Source organism: Pezoporus wallicus, unplaced genomic scaffold, assembly GCF_028554395.1.
Source record: "Pezoporus wallicus isolate ANWC-B61680 ecotype Strahan unplaced genomic scaffold, APGP_CSIRO_Pwel_v1 contig_2384, whole genome shotgun sequence".
NCBI lineage: Eukaryota > Metazoa > Chordata > Aves > Psittaciformes > Psittacidae > Pezoporus > Pezoporus wallicus.
The window spans coordinates 7526546-7546493 of NW_026640488.1; the positions used below are offsets into that span (position 1 = coordinate 7526546).

The following is a 19948-nucleotide window of genomic DNA, read 5'->3' on the forward strand; positions in this document are numbered from 1 at the left end:
AACAAACATCTCAAAGAAATACTTTTAACATATGAAACTTTCAGTCTTACTTTACCCAAGCCTTCCTGACTGCCGGTTGTGATACACACTTCCATTTGTCCTTGCTCAGGACTGTAGTTGGCTGTGGGGGGATTATGTAGATTTCGCTGGAAATTCTTTAGCCAAGATAAAAGCTCTGGAACCCTGAAATGTGAACAAATAAGGTGTATACAGTGTCTTCTATAGGCCAAAGCTAGGCTGTTCCTTTAAATCACTGCCAAATCTAGCACACAGTCCTAAGTCTGATTTCAGCTGTCATACAGATACACTTTGATGTTAATTTTATGACTACTTTATCAAACCATGAAAATCAGACAAATGTTTCTTATGGGAAAGCAGAAGAGATGGGCATCTGTGGTTTGTATACCAAATCATCTGAAATGGGCAGAAATGATTTGACAAGGATGGAATAGGGGTGGAGGCTGAACTATGTCCACTCTTAGGAGTGATCTTCCCATACTCAAACTTGGCAGTGTGGCAAAACTTTCAATGCTGCTAGTAATAGGCTGCAGCTAATAAGGATTTCTGAAACAGGTTTTTTAAAAAAACAGGTATCAAGATCTTTCAGGATGTTCACAAATGGCTGGGCTCATTTCAGTATCAAGAAAAGTCTGAACTTCACTGATTAATGCCCTGCTTGCATCTATAAATTGTGTACCTAAATATTTTTGCCAACTTGTCACAAGGCTGACTCAGTGCTGTCTGCTGGGGCGTTCACATGACTGCTAAAGTAACTTACTGATATGCAATTTCTATACTAGAAATGACAATACTATAAATAGTTTCAACTATCACTAGCAATATATATTGATTTCAGTCTATGGTACCAAATGAAAGTAACCCAAACACTCCAGAATGTGGGAAATATGTAGTGCAATGCAGCATCTTTTAATGAGGATCTTACTGCAAAACACAGAATGATTCCTCCTAGTGATCTGGGAGTCTGGAGTCTCAAGTACTAACAGACAGGAAATGCTCTGGCATGAGAATTACTAGTATTAGGTTTGTGTTAACTTTTTAAAATCGCTTATCTGCTGAAAACTTTCCACTTAAACCAAAATGTAAATAGTGAGGCAAATTGAGAGAAGTTAAACCTTTTTTGTAAAACAGATTTTATAACCAGGTTTTAAAAACACAGGTGAATTAATACAATAATAAAGGATTTTGTGATCCCTTAATTCTGGTATCTTGACATGCAAGCAGTTGTGAAGGATACCCTGCTGAGGCTGAGTACTGGAGAGCTCTCTTCATCAACTCTTCCCCAATCTCAATAGCACTTCCATGTCCAATGGCAACAGTAGCCTTCTTAAATGGAAAAAGGTCAGGGTTTGGTGCTCCTCCAGCCAGAGAGATGAGAGATGGAGGAGACTTCTCCATCAATTCAGCTAGAGTAAAAGGAAAAAAAACCTTGGTTACAATTTGATTATTGCAACACTGATCATATCCTTTAGTCAGTATGCAATTATACTCCAGAGAAGCTTGTTCCATTTTTAACTTCTTTTTAAACTGTCATGAATTCAGACGGATAATGATTCTTTTCAAACTCACCTTTCTACCCAGATTAAATGTGTGCGTGCGTGTGTGTGTGTGTGGCAAAGGTACATGAATGAGACTGACCAAAACAAAAAAAATATCTTTAAAGTAAACCATAAACAGCTTTTTGTAATCTTATGTGGTCTGTTCTACTATTACAACAACTCGTTCTGTGACCGGTGTCTTTTAAGCTTCAAGAATTCAAAATCTTACTATCTTCTGTTTAGACTGACTTGGCATGATTGGCTGTTGGTTCAGTGTCACTTTAGTTTATGTGGCTGGCAGTAGAGCATCTACACTGATAGTTATGTATATGATTATAGCTTTTTCCACAAGGAATGGGAAAGTCTGACTGCCCAGCTTCAGTGGTGGAGGCACTGTGCAAGTAATTCAGTATGAAGGAAAAGTTAACAACTCTTGCTTTAAAGTCTGTTTCATAATCACTCAGACCCAATCTATGCAGCACAGACTAGACCTTAATCCAGCAAGAGCACTAGACTGCATTAAAGCTAAGAGCTCACAATATAGCAGCCATGTGGACTTGACAGTTTTACATCAGGTATGAGAGGACAGATGACACCAGATCTGGCTTAAAGCCTCCTGTTACAGAGTTTATTCTCCACTATTACTTAGCAAACTTGAACATGGGGAGTTAATTTTTATTTGTTCAGTAACAGGGGTCATGTCTGTGACTTTTGGTCTGGTAGACAGATTTACTTTGTCATCAAAACTGCAGCCTCAGTGTGTCTTTCTGCACAAGCTGTGTTAATTAGCACTGGTGTTATGATGTGTATCAGTGTATTACTTGAAAAAAGTACAGAGACTGTCTATAGTGAGTTAGTTGATTTAGCATGGAGCATTTTAAGCAGAACAGCAAATGCCAGCCCCTTACAAAGAGAGGTAATTGACCCCTGAAGGTCCAACTAGTGATGTATGTCTCATACTCTGATTCTGTCAGGTCCCTGTAGGTTTCAACTGAGTAAATAAATAGGCAGTTAACCTTTTCTATCTGTCACAGAAGACTACGTAACACGGTAGCCTGAAGATAGCATAATGCAGAAAAGGAAAGTGTAGCAACACTGAGGGGGTTGGTGTGGTGAGGAATTTATGGACAGGACACAGGAAAGCTACATGTAAAGAAGCTGGGCCTGAATTTCAAGTCATTAACAGTTGCTTGTTCCTGGGCACCCAGAGCAAATTCAGTGGAAAACTGTGCCAAAAGCCCTCCTTCAGAGGCAGTAGCAGAGATTTTCCAGACCCATGCTGAAGTGACAGTACTCTCTCTCTTCTGTCTGGATGGGTTCAAGGCTATCCACTTTCTTCTTCTTTACACCTCCTTGACATCTCAACTTGACAAAAGCAAAAACAGTTAACTGGCCTTGCTATCAGCTTACAGCATGGTTTTCTTTCAAGCCTTTTCAAGCCCTCAGCGATGATACCCCAGAAAAGTCCAGAATGTAGAACCCTTCTAGAGAACCTGGAAAGAATGGGCAAATACTCACTCAGAAGTCTTATTGGAGATGCTTTTCTTGCTGCACTCACAGTGGTGATGAACCGAGAGTAATTCATGTCTAAAAGGAAAGTCATTGGTTGGACATGAAGCTAGAAAAGTGAATAGGAACCCTAGTGCCTCTCACACAAATAATGCTTCCAATTTATCATTTCCATAGATGTGCTCTATCATAAATTAAATGTCACTTTATGTTAACATCAGCGCTGGAATTTATTTCCCTCTTTGAATTAATGGGAAAGATCTCACCTTCATACTCACAGGTTCTATCACAGCCTCCCAGTGACCACTGTGACACTGGTGTAGTGAGATGCTGTTCTAATAAACAGATAGTGGTATAGCTTTGATCTGGGGAATTTTGGTGTGCCAGTGAACAAGAAAAAGCCCTTTACTGCCAGCTGTGGAGTTAAAAAGGCAAATTACAAATTCGAAGATCTGTCAGATCTTGAAGAACTATTAGCTTTCTAATGAGAATCCAGCTTTCAGTAGCTGTATTAGGTCTTGCATTTAAACTGATTTAACTGTTGCAAGCCATCAGTGAATCAGTGCCTCAAAACGGTTCAGATGTGGTTTTCCCCCCTTTCTCCTGGTGCCCACAGAGATTTGGTGGATAGTGAACCGCAGGCTCGTGGGAAGCCTCAAGGCCTGTTGTCGCAGGAAAACAACTCGGTAAAGGAGAGCCCAGGAATTAATCAAAGGGCAAAAAGACTGGCACTTTGGCCAAGCTTCCAAGTGTGCTTCTCCCGAGCTCAACAAATAATCCCCCTGGCAACTACAGCAACACGTACGTGCTTGCAGCTGTTAAAACTGATCTGTCGATCAAGGCTGCTTTAAAGAATAAAACCAACCTCCTGCTTTCTGAAGGTACCGTTCTTCACCCTCCTCCGCGTAACGCCCCAAAGCGTGCTTCCCCCAGCAGAGGCGCACCAAGGCCCTGCCGCAGCGGTGCTGATGTATATAAAGGCTGCGCTCCAGGGCAGCGCTTCTCCCCCGACAACCCACCGCTGCCCCACTTCCCGGAAGGGGACACCCCGGCCGCCCCGCCCCGCCTGCCCTCCGCTGCCCCGGCACCTCACGGCGGGCTGGGGAGGACCCTGAGGCGGCCGTATACCGGGCCGCGTTCGCACCTACCGGCAGGCCCGGGCGCAGCGGGCAGCGGCGGTGGGCGCCGCTGCTGGGCATGTGCAGGCCCGCCCGCTCCGTGGCCGCGGGGGAGGTCCCTGGGCGTCGGGCCGGGCAGCGGCGCGGGGTGCCCGCGGTCTGTGCGGGGCTGAGGGGCAGCTCGGCTGGGATTCGCTGGGCGGGCTTGGACACCTATCCTGTGTAGATTCCTGCACAAGTCAAAACGCACCGCTCCCCAGTCAGCTGCTCCCGTGTAGTGTCCTTAAAGCCGGCGTGGAGCCCCATAGGTGCGGGAGAGGTGAGGGAGTGATATAGGGAAAGCAAGTGCCTGGAAAACATAGGGTTAAGATACTTTTAACTTAACTTAGGTCTAAGATAGAGAACAATGTTTGTGTTGTAAGTTTGTGGTGTGATAACAATTCAGTGGTCTTACTAACAGAAGTTAATTATTTCTTTCCATCCTTCTAATTATCAGTTAGTTTGGAGTCTGACTCCCAAACATCCGCTAGCTTAGGATACTCCTTGTCTGCCCATCCTGTTCTGCTTGCAGTAAATTTTGTACGAAGGTCATGCTATTCTAAATCTTTGCCAGCTACCAGAAACTTACAGATCTGTCTGGTTTCAGCTGGTTTTGTGGTTACTGGGGCATCCAACTGTGCCAAAGGTGAAAAGTGCACTGTGAGGAAGACTGCTTACTGCATCTTGCAGACCCCTGCCCACGACCATCGGAGGGCAGTGTGCAAGTGCCAAAAGGGAGGACACTTATGCGAATGAGTACCTAAACTAATTGTAATATCCCCTCCACTCTGTCGGGAACCTAATGAACATGTATGTTTGTGTGTAATAAATACCTGCCTGCTTAACCCTTCGGTGTGCAAGTTAGGAGGAGCGATTCCCCTTGCACCTGGCATCGTAATAAACATAGCTGCTTTATAACTCTGAGTTGTAGAGTCTGATTCCGTGTTTCAGGAGTGGGGGAACGTAGTCGTGCGGAGAGAAGTGCTGCGAGGCTGAAGCAAAGGTTGGTTATGGGGAGAGCGGAGGAGGTGAAACCTCTTGTTTTTCCTTCATCTGGGAGGATGGAATAGTGGGCTTGGCCTGCTTGATCAATGTATTTGTTTTCTAATAAAACAATCATAAGTCACTAGAAAGAGGCTGTGGAACAGAACCATATCTGGTGGTGCCTTACATACGAATTAGGTAATTGAGTAACCATGGGCTTTGTTTTTATTACACTCTAAGCTTCATAAAGCAGTCAGTCTGTGCCTCCGCCCCTTGGTGGGGCTTCCTCTTCTGGAGCTGTACAGGTTGAAGGAACTACCTTTGGTTAAAGCCCAGCAAGAACCTTCTCATTTTTCAACTGAATTACGCTCTAATCCACTTTATCATGTTTTCACTACAGCTTCTGTTGATAAAAGGAAGCAAGATGAAAGATGTCCTCCACCAACTTCTTTTTTCTTTCCAACAGGTGAGCAGGTTCGGTTGTCCTGGGTTCAGCAGTAGCAGTCATTTTTTCTCCTTCTTAGTAGCTGGTGCAGCACTGTGTTTTTGACTTTCAGCCTGGGAACAGTGCTGATAATCCCGATGTTTTTAGTTACTGCTCAAATGTTTAGACTGGCCATAGGACTTTGTGAGTCTCATGCTCTCCCAGGGAGGAGGGGAAGCCGGGAGGAAGCAGAGGTAGGACACCTGACCCAAACTGACCAAAGAGGTATTCCATACCACAACACGTCATGCCTGGGAGGTAGCGGGGAGTTACCGGGAAGGGCACTCTCGGTCGGTCTTGTTTTGGTGGGTGGTACCGTATTCTCTTCCCTTGTTGTTTCTCTTATCATTATTATTGTTGGTGCTAGCAGTAGTGGTTTATGTTATACCTTAGTTACTGGACTGTTCTCAAACCGCGGGAGTTACATTCTTTCGATTCTCCTCCCCATCCCTCCGGGAGTTGGGGGAGTAGAAACTGTGTGGTGTGGCTGACTGGGTTTAAACCACAACATCAGTGCAAGGAAAAGCAGGATCCGTAGTGTTGTGACACGTCCCTTCCTCCCTAGGTGCCATGTGCTGTGCTTTGGGCAGCGCATATGATGGGAGTTGCTGCTGCCGGTGCTTAGGTCCAGAGACACGATGGTGTTTCCTGGTCTTTGGACTTAAGTGCTTCAGGGCTGGTATGGGCCTTGCTCCTGAGAGCAAAGTGGAAGGGAGGGGTCTAGCTGTAAAGTGGCCTGAAAAAACAGTGCAGGGATGTATTAAATGAAAAAACAGTGCAGGGATGTGTTAAATCAGGCACATGCAGCATGTAGGTCTTCCTAGTCAGCTTAGAGGTGGGAGAGTAAAAATGCTGTAAGGGATCACTGGAGCATTTCTAGTCTTTGAATCAGTAAATCACCAGGATTTAAGGTGCCTTGTGCTTAAGGCACCTTTTAAACTGGCACCCATTAAAACCTGCTCAAGGCAAAGCTGAGGTATGACAACAAGGTGGCTCTAAAAAAGTGAGGCAGCACCATAACAAGATACCTTTTCCTCTATAATTTGGGTGACTGCATGATGCTCAGATCTGCTGAAAGGCTCCATAAGTAGATGAAGTGGATTGAAATAGAAATGGAGTTCCTTCTTAGTTTGTGATGGAAGTTCTTGTCAGTGAGGAAGGATTGTTTGCTTAGTTGGTATGTGAATGCTGTTACGCTGAAAATCAAATTTTGTCACTAAATTTTGGTAATTGCCTTCCAATACTGTGATGTACAGACAAGAATGTAAGACAGGCATATAAATATGAAATAACTTAGAGAATGACAGCCTGTAAGAAAACCACTGGGTATACTGATTGTGTCCCCAAGCAGCCACATATGGGGAGATGCCAAACTTGTGTGGGGAGCTGGCTGTGAACCAGTTGAATTTGAGCTGGTTTTTGTGTACTTTCATGTGTTCATTTTCTGGGTTTCAGTGCTGCAGTTTGTGGCATAGGCCAAAGCCCAAAGAAGTCAAAAGCAACATTTTCATTGATTTCTGTGGGCTTTGTCTGCTCTCTTGGCAAATTATAATGTCATCCTATTGAAACAAATTTGAAAGGAAAAAAAGGGAGTCATAAAGTGTACCAATGCCTGGATGCCGATGCCCACTGTATTCATATGGCGGATTTCTGCATTATTTTCTATTCCTTAGCAACCACAAATTGAGTGCTCTGTTTTTCTACTATGTAAGAATAGTTATTTTCTTGTTCTTTGTGTATTACATGCACACTTAGAACAATGGCTCTTCGTTGTAAGCCTCGGCTAATTCAGGAAGCATTGTTAAGGCCCAAGGTTGTTTCTAATGAGGAACATCTCCTGTCATCTAAAAATGTATTCTGCCTCAAAATCTCTATATGCTGATGCTAAGCTAGGGCATAACACCATTATGTGTTAAAAACCCCAAAGCAACCAACAAACAGAATGAAAATCCCTAAAGAAATTTGATTTAGGAGAACAAGGACATTAGGCAAATGATTTTTTTTGCACTATTTTATTCTCCTCTATGGACTTCAAATATGCCAAAACAATATTCCTTTTAAGAGGAGCAGGAGGAGAGCAAAGAATTGAGACAGTGAACACCAAAATTCAACAGAGATGTGTCTTTTGCAACTGTATCAATTTTAGTGTAAAGTGTAAGTAACCCTTAGGGAGCTACATTGTAGCCTGGGATTTTACAATTCTTCATAGTTTTAAAGCAAGTTTACTCTATTTAGTGCCCTATTTGAAGTGATAATTTAACATCTACTAAATGTGAATCTATGGAAAATAGGATACTCTCTGCAGAGGACCTAGTCGGGAGTAAAACCATTAGAGTTCAAACCTGAGTCAGTGGTGGTGTGGTTGGTTCAAGCGATGTAAAGGTAGCTTGTGAAAAGCATGGTTTGGAGGCTCGCACCGGCTCTCTTTGTCCATGAGATGGCGCATACGCACTTCGTTTCCAGGTAGTGGACTCGAGCAAAGTACAAATTTCAGATTAAATCATATTGGCATATTTTATTTGGCTGTAATTGCTTCACTGCAGGCAGTTTCTGAAACTCGAAATTAAGAGTCCCACCTGAACAGCTTGGCTATCTGCATTTCAGTTAATGGGTTAAGTTTTGGCCAGTAATGCTTATTACTAGTTGTACATCACAATTAAAATGTGGTACTGTCAAAATAGGGTGATGACGTGAAGGTGGAAATTTTAACGTGACAGACTGGAATGGCTGCCCATGTGAAAACAGCATAAAACCAGAAAATGGGTAAGTGTGAGATCAGCCATTTTAAACATCAGAAGCAAATTGCTGCTGCCAAGGCCTGCCTTCTGCAGGAAAAATGCTGACTTTGGCAGTACCTTTGTGTTTGCAGAACACCCTGTATGCAGCAAACTATCACTGATGCGCAGAAGCTGCAAAGATCAGGAAGGTCTCAGCAGTGCAGAGCAGTTTGAATCTAGGATGTAAACATCCACTGACACAGTTACTGCAAAGATCAAAGGTACCTCCTGTTCCTGTGGGAAGCTAAAACTGCTAGGAGAATGTTGGCTCTGTGTCTAGAGAGAATTAGTGGAAGAGATGTGACATTAGCTGTCCTTTGGCTTACAGATTACTTCAGTAATTTCCTGACTCTTTGTTTGTCTTCACTGTAAGCTTCTTGGGAAAGTAACTCTCTTATTCTTCCTTTATGTAGTGCCTTTTTCAGTGGGACCCTGATCTTGCTGGCCCCTAATCAGAGCTATTGCAAAACAAGTAGAGTGGTGTCACTTGCTCTTTTCCCTCTCTTTTGAGGTAACTGCATAGTAAAAACCTCATCTTAGCATCTTTATCGAGGGTTTTAGAACTTGATGCATCCCAAAAATGGGAGAGGGCTTAGGAAGTGGTGAAGAAAGGTTCTGAAACAGTTACAAATCTGGCTGCCTATCCAAATAAAATTAAACAGCAGCTTGTAAACAGATCTTGTTGACCACCTCAGAGTTAAGAGGACATTCTTGTCAGTGTGCTTTCTGCTGGTGCTCATCATTTGGTCTTTTATTTTTAAAGGCCACTTCCTATACTTCAGAGACTGTTAGACAAAAGTAATGAGAGATCCATGTTATTCATAATAGTCATAACAGCTGTCAGATGATACTGTCTTAGAGTGAAGGACTTATGGTTCTGCAGAGTGACAGCTGTGGCTTGTATATGTTTAAAGTAACAGTCTGTGCTTGAAAGGAGGTTTCAGCTGGATATGTAGCAGTCATTTTCTGATTGACAAGCATTGACGTGTACCAGGGCTGTCATCATTGTTTTCATCTTATCCCTCTTCCAACCAAGCAGAAAGAAAGGCATGGTATCTAGGAAAATAGTTTTCTAGATATGCTACTACAAACTCTAGAAAAGCTGAATTTTGCAGTAACATTGGAGTATTGTGTGCAGTTTTGGTGTCCTCAGCATAAGAAGGACATGGAACTGTTGGAACAAGTCCGGATGAGGCCATGAGGATGATCAGGGGACTGGAGCACCTCCTGCATGAAGATAGGCTGAGAAAGTTGGGGCTGTTCAGCCTGGAGAAGAGAAGGCTGCATGGAGACCTCATAGCAGCCTTCCAGTACCTGAAGGCTGCTATCTCTGGCCTACAAGGATGTTTCGTCAGGGGTTCTATCAACAGGGCAAGGGATAATGGGTTTAGAGTTAGACAGGAGAAGTTCAGGTTAGATATAAGAAAGAAGTTCTTTACTTTGAGGGTGGTGAGGCGCTGGAATGGTTGTCAGAGGAAATTGTGAATGCTACATCCCTGACAGTGTTCAAGGCCAGGTTGGACAGGTCTTTGAGCAACCTGGTCTAGTGTGAGATGTCCAACCCTTGATGATCTTAAGGTTCTTTCCAGCTCTAACTATTCTATAATTCTATATTCTTCAAAAGCAGTTGTTTATTCCGGAATGCATTCCTTTGATAGGATGTCTAATACAATGAAGGGTTTTCCTTAGGTATGTATCAGACACTCCTGTGCTTTTTTTGGAGAGGAAAAAAAAAAAGCCGGGAGTGATATTTTTCAGATCACTTTGTTCATAGTATAGAAACTGAAATTGGATGGAGCAAAGATCAATAATGTACCCAGTTAATACACTAACGTATAAATGAAATGAATCATAAGAAATGAAATGACTTTTCCTGACAATCTTGAGATAAATATTGTTCCATAATACCTCAGTCTTGTCGATTTGAAATTATTATAGACAAACAGTTGCTGACATGTGAACTCCATTGTGTAAATCTCCCAGGAAGTGGGTACTCGCTATTATTTGGAACATACATTATTCCCTGGGCTCAGCCTTTATTACCCATTTTCATTTAGTGCAGGCAAAAGCTTTTCTCCCTTGGCCTGGTATGATGTTCTGTTCCTAGCAAGGTCATATGTTTTAGTCTGACGCAAGAGTGGCATGGAATAATGAATGATCCTAAAGGCAGAATGAGATCATGGAAGAGTAAATTGTTGTTTCGTTCTTGTCGTTGCCTGGAGAAAAAAAATGTTTCTCAGGTATGGTGACAGCTGGTACCAGCAATGGTTTCTTGTGTATTTTGAAGTTTGTCTGTTCAGCGTGGAAAAATTTGCTGGTTTTGTATCTGGTCTTCACACTGCTAAGGATACCTCTTTGTTGCTAATTCTTGATTACAATTCAGACTCTTGTCATAAGAGTAAGTTTACCTCATCTTGGGCATTTATCTGTTTAATTTTAATTTCTGGGTCTTGCTTTTGTAAACAAATAATTCAGACTATTCCTCTATATCCTACTGTGACTCATCTTACATTCAGCAGTTGATAGAATTGTTCCATTAGCTTTTGTTCTTCAGAGCCAAGTTTCTTCAGTTCATATTCAAATTACATCTGTAGTAAAAAGAAAATTACTTCTGAGAAGAGATGTCTACATGTGTTACCAGAGTGGGGTGTGGATAAGCAAGTCCTCGTATCAGTCAGTCTTGCAGTGGTTGTCTGCCTGCAGTCATTACATGGCTCCAGAGATGATACAGAATTCCTAAAGCAGCCTGAAGGTGCTTCTGTCACTCTGAATGTGCAGGAATCTGGGGAGATTGCCTTATGTAGCTATTGCCTTTGAAGTGTGCGGATTCTCTCCTGTGCTGTGTACCCTATGATATCCAGTCTTAGCTTAATATACTTCACCATTATAGCTTGTAACTAGGACTCTAAAAATCTTGGAGAACTCTGGAAAAGTATATTTGTAGAGACTTATTAAATGGACCAACTCCATCTCCTGATTAACTTCACTAGTGGCTATTGTTCTAGTATGTTGACATGCCATAGGACACTTTGGCATATCACATGTAACTCGCTGTTGGCCAATGCCTTTGAGATTCAAACCTAAAATTGATGAGAAACTTCAGAAGCTGCAGATTCTGTCCTTTGTAAAAGTTTTCTATAATGTTGACAGCAAGTTAATCTCCAATGAAGGTTAAATGTCCTTTATACTTGAATGAAGTTACAAAAGGACTAGGCATGAATGGGAAGAACTGAGAGGGTGAGTGCCATCCATTCATAGCAGTGCTTCAGGGACACTTTGTGTATTTATTTTGTTATTTCCTCAGAACATCTCTCATTTTGTCTTTCTTTTTTCTCTCATATTTGAGGGTATTGTCTCTGTCAGAACATGCTCAAAGCACCAGGTTTCTGTTCTGTGGACAGTATCTGCTCCTTTCCTAGTGAAATTTCTGAATTGCCTGTGGTTCTGATAATGTTAATACGTTCATTCAGGTTGAAGCAAGGTCTCTTTTTAATTATGGCACCTTTCTCTACTCTGTAATCCTTATTTAAACAAGTGCTGAGCCTTGCAATCCCAAGAGTGGAAAAATATGCATTGTTGCTCAGATTCTTGGGCTTTTATCCTTGCAGGTGGTCATGGTGATCCTTTTTCATGAAGTATATTCATGTCTGCCTGAGTTCTGCAGTGCTGCAGGGTCGTTGGGTATCATCTCAATTTTTTTACTTTCTTTTATTTTCTTCATTGCTCAGTCCCTTGTTTCTCTTCCTGCTTTCCTCTTGTACCTCTAGCTCTGTAACTGGTTTCTTGAACTTCTTTGTCCTTTTGCTTTCTTTTGTGTCATGTTCTCTCATATTATATGGAACAGCACCCCGGTTAAAGTGCATCTGATTTCTCCTCTCATTTCAATGGATATCTTTAACCAACCTTTTAGTTTATAACCAAGGTACATTTTGTTGTTTACATGCTACTTGATACCAAATGTGGTGTGTTTTAGTTGTTTTTTCCAAACACAAAACTGTCCTTGGGCAGTGACAAACTGTTTTACTGCTACTGTGTCTAATTCTCTAATGCACAATGTAACTTTTGTAGGACAGTCAGAATAATGTATTATCTGTTGGAATAACAGGAAATATTGAAGCAAAATCATGATTGCTGCAGTTTGGTAGAGCTTGGAAATGCTTCTTTAGTGGTGGTGGATATAGATTGAATAAGGTTATATTAATTCATCATCAAATAACAAAAAGAAGGTTCTAGGAGGGATAGTTTTATCTTGTTTTTAAATAGTACAGTTGGTTTCTTCTGATGTTGAACTCCTCAGTCTCACTTTGTAAAATAGCTTTATTCCTGTGTCAAGTGAGTCTTGATATGCTATCATTGTTTAGTGTATTTTGTATTTCATTGTTTCTCTCCCAGACAAGTTCCTCATCCTTTTTCCTCTTATCTGGGGCATGATTCAAAATCCTCAAAGAGACAGCCTCAGCCAAGCTCAGTTTTACGATTTGGATTTGTAAAGCGCACTCGCTTTCTGTGTTTTCACACACCACTAAATTTAAAAAATGATAAATGGTTCTGCAAACACCAACAAGCTGTGAACTTGTACTTCTCTGTCAGCATATTCAGAGGAAGCAATTGCATTCACAGAAAGAATGATAAAATTGACTATCATATGGGCTATGAACAGCATTTTAATGGCATTTTAGCATTCATCAAAAGCTCTTAGGTATGCAGTTGCTTTTGTTTTGCTCCCTGTTTGCATTCATTCTATAAGTCACTGCTTTTAAAATGGATTTAGACGGTGCTTTTCTAATACTGTCAGCAGTTAAATGTGTGAAAGTTAGTTCCTTGGGAATTAAGTTATATAAATTAGTCTGATTAATTAGTAAAACTAAGGGAGGGATTAGTACAAGTAAGATGAACTGTGGAATGACAGAAGTAAACATAGAAAACAAGAATATTCACAAGACAAATTCAGTAGGTGGCAAAATAAAATGGCTTCATATATAGAGTATGTCTGAATGTCCTTCATTTCTCTGAAGCACTAAGTATATATGTAAGTAAATGGTTACCTGTTTTTGTGAGAGTGTCCTTGGAATCCCAGAAATTAAGAATCAAAATTCTAAGCCACATAAGAGTTTAGAAGATTCTTTAGAGAAGTTCCTTGTTTCTGTGGTGTGCAGGAATACTTAGGAAAAATTAAAATTATCACATGGATATGGGACTGGTAGGTGGTTGGAAAGATTGATGAATGTTGTGGGATTGCCTGAAGTAGCTGGGGTCAGGATTTGAATGAATGTGCTTTCACTTTTAGGATGGCTGCTTGTTGCCCATGCAGGTACTTCAAGCTGAAACTTGCAGTAAATTTTTGGAAAACTGGACTTAGCATACTTACCTTGGGCCTAACTTACCCAGATGCCAGCTTTGCTCCGACTGCAGCTACCATAGGCAGAGGTAAGGATGAGCCAAATATATGAAAATATAATTCAGAAAACTAATCACCTTATTGAGTGTTCTTGGAACGTGGCCCAACATTCTTGACATTTATCGTGTTCTGCAGTACAGGGTATATACCCCAGTAATACCCATGCCTCTTGGGTATTAGAGTTTTTTAAAACTCAGTACAAAACTCTCAGACTGAAGGAGTTTTGAAGTTTTCTTTACTCTATACTGCAAGAAAATCATGATTCCAAAAGGGAAGCATGTGGTCGATTCCTGGCTACCTGTTTACAAAAGACTGTTGAGATGCTGCGCTGGATATTTGCTATTGAACCTTAGACATGTCAAGCTTGGTAAAATACTGGTGTTTTTATTCTCTTTACTGTCTTGAAAGTGTTGCAGCTTCTGAGGCTACCTGGGCTGAGGTGTAATAGATGCCTTTTGAAGATTTCCTATCAGGTGGCATGCTTGAGCCTCCTCCAGCTGTCAGTCAGTTTGATAGTTCTGGCTTCTATGGCATGAGTCTCTTGAAACTAAAGCATCTGGGGGTGGTGAAATGCTCTTGAAAAGATTCTGTGACTGAGCTTCACTGGAGGCGGGGGGTGGGGGTGGAGGAGAGTACTTTATGTACAGGGCTGTGAGCCTGCAAGAGTGGAAGGAGTGAGGCTCAAATGGCAGAGTGAGAAAGCCATAGATGAGGAGCCATAGCCATCTTGTAGACATCTGGGCTGTGGCCAACAGTAAGTGGAAATAAATGCGAGTGCCAGAGGTGAGCGGAATATAATGTATGAGAAGTTTTTATGTTTGTTTCTTAAATGAGTTCCACTGTCAAATGCTTCCAGATATTTTTCTCTCTCATAATGAAAATTAACATCAGTTTCAAAATGGAAATATTACTATGCATTGATCTGTTTGTGAGAAGACATCATATACCCTGTCTTCAGACTTATTTATTTAGATGTTGCTGCTGTTTTCTAAAGGCTTTTGAATTACCTACTTGAAACATTGTTTTTGCAAACCTTCCTCTGTAATTTAGCTGTTTCATGTCAAGTGAAGTTCAGTTTGGATAGAGCTGCATCAAAATTTTGGACTCTAGTTTCATACCATACAAAACTGAAAATTTTAACATCCCCCCCCCCCCCCTTGGTTTGATGGCTCTCTAATGTAATATTAAATGACTACAGATTCTGATGTATTTTAGTTTTGCTTGTAAGTAAGTGGAAAGTAAAATATTTTGTCACATATTTCAGCACAACTTTAGACATTTACAGGCGTGCTTGGGTATCACTGAGGCAGCTTGAAAGCCTGACCAGTTCTCCTGATTATTCTCTCTTGCAGGAGTGATGAGCATACTGTGTAATTCTGGGACTTCATATAAAGTAAATCTTGCAGAAAGTAGCAGAAAGGCCTTGGAATCCATGGGGTAATAAAGACTGTATGGGCTTAATGAGAGAGTTTGAAGTCTGAAACTGTGCTGTGCAGTGCTGGACAGTTCAGAGGGAAGCTGTCCAGCTGAGCTTGCCTGCTTACTTAGCAAAAGCTGTTGTATTGAAAGATAAGTGGGGAAATTCTTAACTTTACTGGCATATTCCTCAGATCCCTATGCATCTTTGATTATTTCCCAATTTACAGAATATCTGTAATGAATGCAGTATTCCATAATAACCTGTTCTTTAAAAAGCTTTTAGCCTAACTGGTCACTTCAAAAGTTTTTCTTCAGCTTTGAAGGATACCTTTTGAAGCTGTGGAAAGCATAAGCCAGCTCATAGGATTTCCACCCCTGCTCTAGGGGACTGATAGGACTAGCCTTGGTGGAAGAAATTCTTTTTGTGTTTCAGTTGCCCTTCCTTAAAGGAATCTTCCTATAGTTTAAGGCAGAAGCTTCTTTCCCCAACCTGTAAATCAGAGTTTCAAGGCAGAGAACATTATGGCGCTAAATATTCAGAGAGATGAGGTCTAATCTACCCATTTTCTCCTTGTAATTTGTATCCACAGCATTTCATTCCACCAGAAGAAATTGCAGAAAATGCATATTCAAGCCTCTTGACTATCTGTATTTCCCATATGAGTGCATAGATGGAAAGGATGGTGAAATTTGCACTGGAAACAAAATTTTAAGTTAAAAATCAGTTGTCATTGGAAGAAGCTGCTTTGAAAATTAGATCTGATAACTCATGAAGATTTTTGGTTGCTAAATAGTATGCATACAGAGTGTGGGAATAAGATACTTTTATAGGTTTGAGGATCACATCTAAACTGATTAGGGATCTGTGAAGGTGCTTGTGTCAGGGTGAATAAATTGAGAAACTGAATGTATTTTGAGCATCTTAGTCAAGACTTGCATAAAAGAAAGTGATTTTTCTACTATTGCCCTGTCAGTTGTTTACTTTTTATCTCTATTTTTCAGTGTCCCTAGAAGATAGGGCAACTATGACCTTTTATATTTTATAAGCCATGTTAGCTGCTCTGCTTTCCATAAAGAAATTCTTATTTATCTGATTGTCAATTGACTTTTGTTTATCCAGCTGTAGTCTTTGTTTTGCAAGTTCCTGTAAACAAAACTGGCAGTAAGCTTTCAATAAATCTGTTAAAATGATGGCTTACTTAATGTCTGTTGCCATGAGGAGAATCCAGTGTTATATGGAAGATTTTGAGGTTTGAATGAAGTGTAAGAGTGTTTTTGAAAACTTCCAAGAGAGGATAAATCCCTCATCTTGATTGAAATATTGTTTATAAGCCAATTTTCAAACTCTTCCCCATATGCTCTGAAGGTATTTCAGACTTTTCTTCTCAGAAATACACCATTGACAAAACTGATGTTTGTTTCGTGAAACTTAACTTCGATATAAAGGCCTCTCCTGAAAAACAGACCCTCTCAAAGCTTTGCCATATATCTGTATTATATTTGTTTACATTTTGGCCTGACTTTCTTGCAATGTCTTGGGTTAGGAAAAGTCATCCAAGAGGCTGTTGTGACGAGGTTTTGGAATTGTCTGAACAGTTTTCCCTCCTGCTTTTATGCTGATACTATCTTTAATGTACCTGGCAGTGTAATGCAGTGTGAGTAAAATTTCTTTTTATTCATTTGGGCTGGATTACGTTGCTTTCATTCACAGGGTAACTGTTTGCTATAGTGTGGTCATAGACATGATATGTGTCAACTCGCAGACTAGACTGAACTGGAAGTGCAAACACCTGAAAGTGATGGCCTTTATGTCACTTCACTGCCTAGGACAGAAGGGTGTCTGCAGTAGTTAGAACAAGAGTACACAGTACAAAATATTAGTTGGAATGCATACACTAACTTCTTGTTTTGTATTTGTCATGGTGTCTGAAGTATGAAGCACTGATTACTATTGATGACAGCATGCCAGAGGCTGGATGTCAGCTCTTGTGTTCAAGGCATGTTTTGTAATTCATTTTCTGTCTAAATTCTTGAGGCATCCTCCTGTATTTGACATCTTTTGTACAAGACATAAGTAATAATCCTACAAGATTAATTAGAATATGCCTAAGCTGCAAAGGCTGAATTTCATAGCTGTTTGGACTTCAGTGTTTGCTTCCAATTATAAAGCATAAAATGAGTAGGTTTAGTTTTTAGACTCATGAAATCAGAGTTATTTAACATTGAGTTCTCTCAGCCCTGACTTCAGTGAAGCAGTCTGGTTCAGTGAACAGAAAACAAATAAATTTTTAAGGTAATCTTTGAAATTCAAGAACATAGGCTTTAGATGCATATAAAAGCTTCCTCCCTACCACATTATTTTCTTTTCTGTGTTTTTTGTGAACAGTTAAATTTCTGAGGTAGAACTCGCACAAAAATAGTAAATGGAGAAGAAAACATTCTTTTATTATACTTTACATCCAGATCACACTTCTCTTCATGTCAGCTGAAGATGCAGCTGTTCTTTCAGATAGTTGATTTATGTCACCCACAATTAAAATGTCCTTGCTATTTAAAAAAATGCTTCTCAGCATGCCTAAAAAGGTTGTCAAAACAATGGGTTGTTCACAGTGAGAGAAAGGCTCTTAATGCTTTATAGAAGACTGATGCAATGACTTGATTAGAAAAATCTGGTTTTAGCTGATTTCAGATGAAGTCATATGTTTTCTGGTATCTTGACTGTTAGTTTAAAACCGCACCTTCCTGATTTGGAGATGGAAAGTTATGCTGTATTTATGATTTCTGATTTATACAACATATTTACAAGTACATTTGTACTTACCTCTTTCAATATTGCCATTTCGATCAAACACTTCATTTTTTGCACCAAATGCATTATTTGCTATAGGTACTCAGGGCTTTGCAGTCCAAACTTTCTAAACTCCTAACCCTTGATTATTGATAAAGAAAGCTGCATTCTGATATTAGTGAGTGCTTTAAGGAAAGCCACATCCTGAGGCTTGTTCTTGCTTACTTCATGATGGTTGGGCATTTCTAAAATATTGAATACCCTCTCACCCTCCCTCAACTTCTGTTCGTTCAAGTTTATGAAAAGGTTGAGTTGACACAACTCAACATTGTAGTGACATTTTAGCAATGTAATTTTGAACTCCTTGCTGCCTTCTGGAATTCAGTGTCCCAAACCAGACACGTAGCTATCTTGCTCAGTGTGTGTGGGAGGGCTCCTCTGCTTTTGAGTGCGAGATTCTGGTGCATAAACTCCTAACTAAATGAGTAATGGCTGTATTTGTGTCTTTTGTACTTGTTAGGATCCTTACCTCGTAGGGCTGCCCAGCTCCAGATTGTGGTGGTATTTTTTTGCTGTAGTTCAAACCCCACACTTCTCCAGGAAGCTGCCTGAGAAGCAGCAGTTAGACTCTTTGCTGGAATACTGTAAAACAGACTCTTATTCCCTTTCTCAGTGAAAGCTCCTGACTGCAAAGTTACGGGTGTTTTGTAATGTGAAGTTTTTCCAGTTTGAAGCTGTTCTTCTCTTGATAATAAAATGTGGTGTTCACAGATGGGATGCCTGTAATTGTGGATGGAGGGTTATGTAGATCCTTTTTCAGTGAAACAACAGCATGCACTGAAGCAGGAGCTGGAGCCCAGCTTGTTGGTCTGATCAATAGGACTGTGGAGTGTACTTCTGGGTTCAGGCTCACAGAAGCTATTACTCCTTTCTGAACTGCAATAGCTTCAACTGAAGAGTTCCAAATTTCATAGCAAGCGTTAGCTAAGAAAAATACCTGCTAGCTGGACTGTTGTAGCAATTGAGTAGCTAGACTGCTTGCCTGGCAGCCATAGTTTAAATAAAGAGACTTGCATGTTTTTTTTTGTTTGAACTGTTTTGAAGCATAATTCCCAATTAAAGGTTGTGAATTTCAAGTGGGGGAGGCCTTTGCAGTGCGAAAACAAGACGTGTCTTTTACTTTTTCTGTGGTCTGGTCAGCATGAGAAGATTTGTTAATCCTTCCCATATATTTATAATTACCACTTGTGTTATTAGGGGGGAAACAGAAAGGCTCTTGGGGTTTGTGTGATTTGTTGCAGTTTGAAGATGCTTAAAAATTGAATACTGCGGTTCTAAGGATTGTAGTGTCTAGGTCTTTTAAAAAGAGCAAAGTACCTAAATTCAATTAACATTTGATCTGTTGCACCTGTGCCGCTTAAGCCTGGAGACTTTTTTTTCTATTTTGAGAGGGCTAAGCCATTCATGCGTTTCCCATTATCCCTTCTGTGCACAGATGTGCTCAGTGTGATTGTCATTGTATTCCTTAGAGATGGCTGCAAGTCAGTGTGGCAAAGGGTTTATGACATTGATGTGAGTTTTACATGAGGACTTCTAACAGTTGAATGCTCTTGCTACTCTTTGAATCTCAGTGACTCTACCATTTTCATGTTGCACGTGGAAGGAAGTTTATTCCTACAAACCCTACTAAATAGGCACTATTTCTCTTTTCCCTTTCCTTCTCCATCATCTGCTTGTTAACTACATGATGTGCATGTCGCTTGACTAATTTTTGCAGCAGGCATTATGGTGATAAAACCCCAATGAAACTGATAGGAATTAGCTTAGGATTTCACATTTAACTCAGTGTATGTTTTTAATATTCTCTCTTACCTGT

General features: G+C 40.6%; 1 protein-coding gene across 3 annotated transcripts in view; it reads right to left on the minus strand.

Moving 5' to 3' along the window:
• The window catches only part of AADAT (aminoadipate aminotransferase), a 64122-nt gene that overhangs the window by 12424 nt on the left and 31750 nt on the right, over nt 1–19948 (minus strand). For 2 of the 3 annotated variants that reach the window (XR_008973463.1, XM_057419004.1), the window contains exons 1-4: nt 3951–3970; nt 3075–3143; nt 1256–1424; nt 51–183 (exon numbers count right to left, since the gene is read on the minus strand). Coding sequence is in view for 2 of the 3 variants with exons in the window: in XM_057419004.1 (XP_057274987.1) it covers nt 51–183; nt 1256–1424; nt 3075–3141 (369 nt within the window). In the remaining variant the exon portion in view is untranslated. Of the gene's footprint in view, nt 1–50; nt 184–1255; nt 1425–3074; nt 3145–3950; nt 3971–19948 lie in introns of those variants that run through there. The other variant, XM_057419005.1, reaches the window with a different exon arrangement.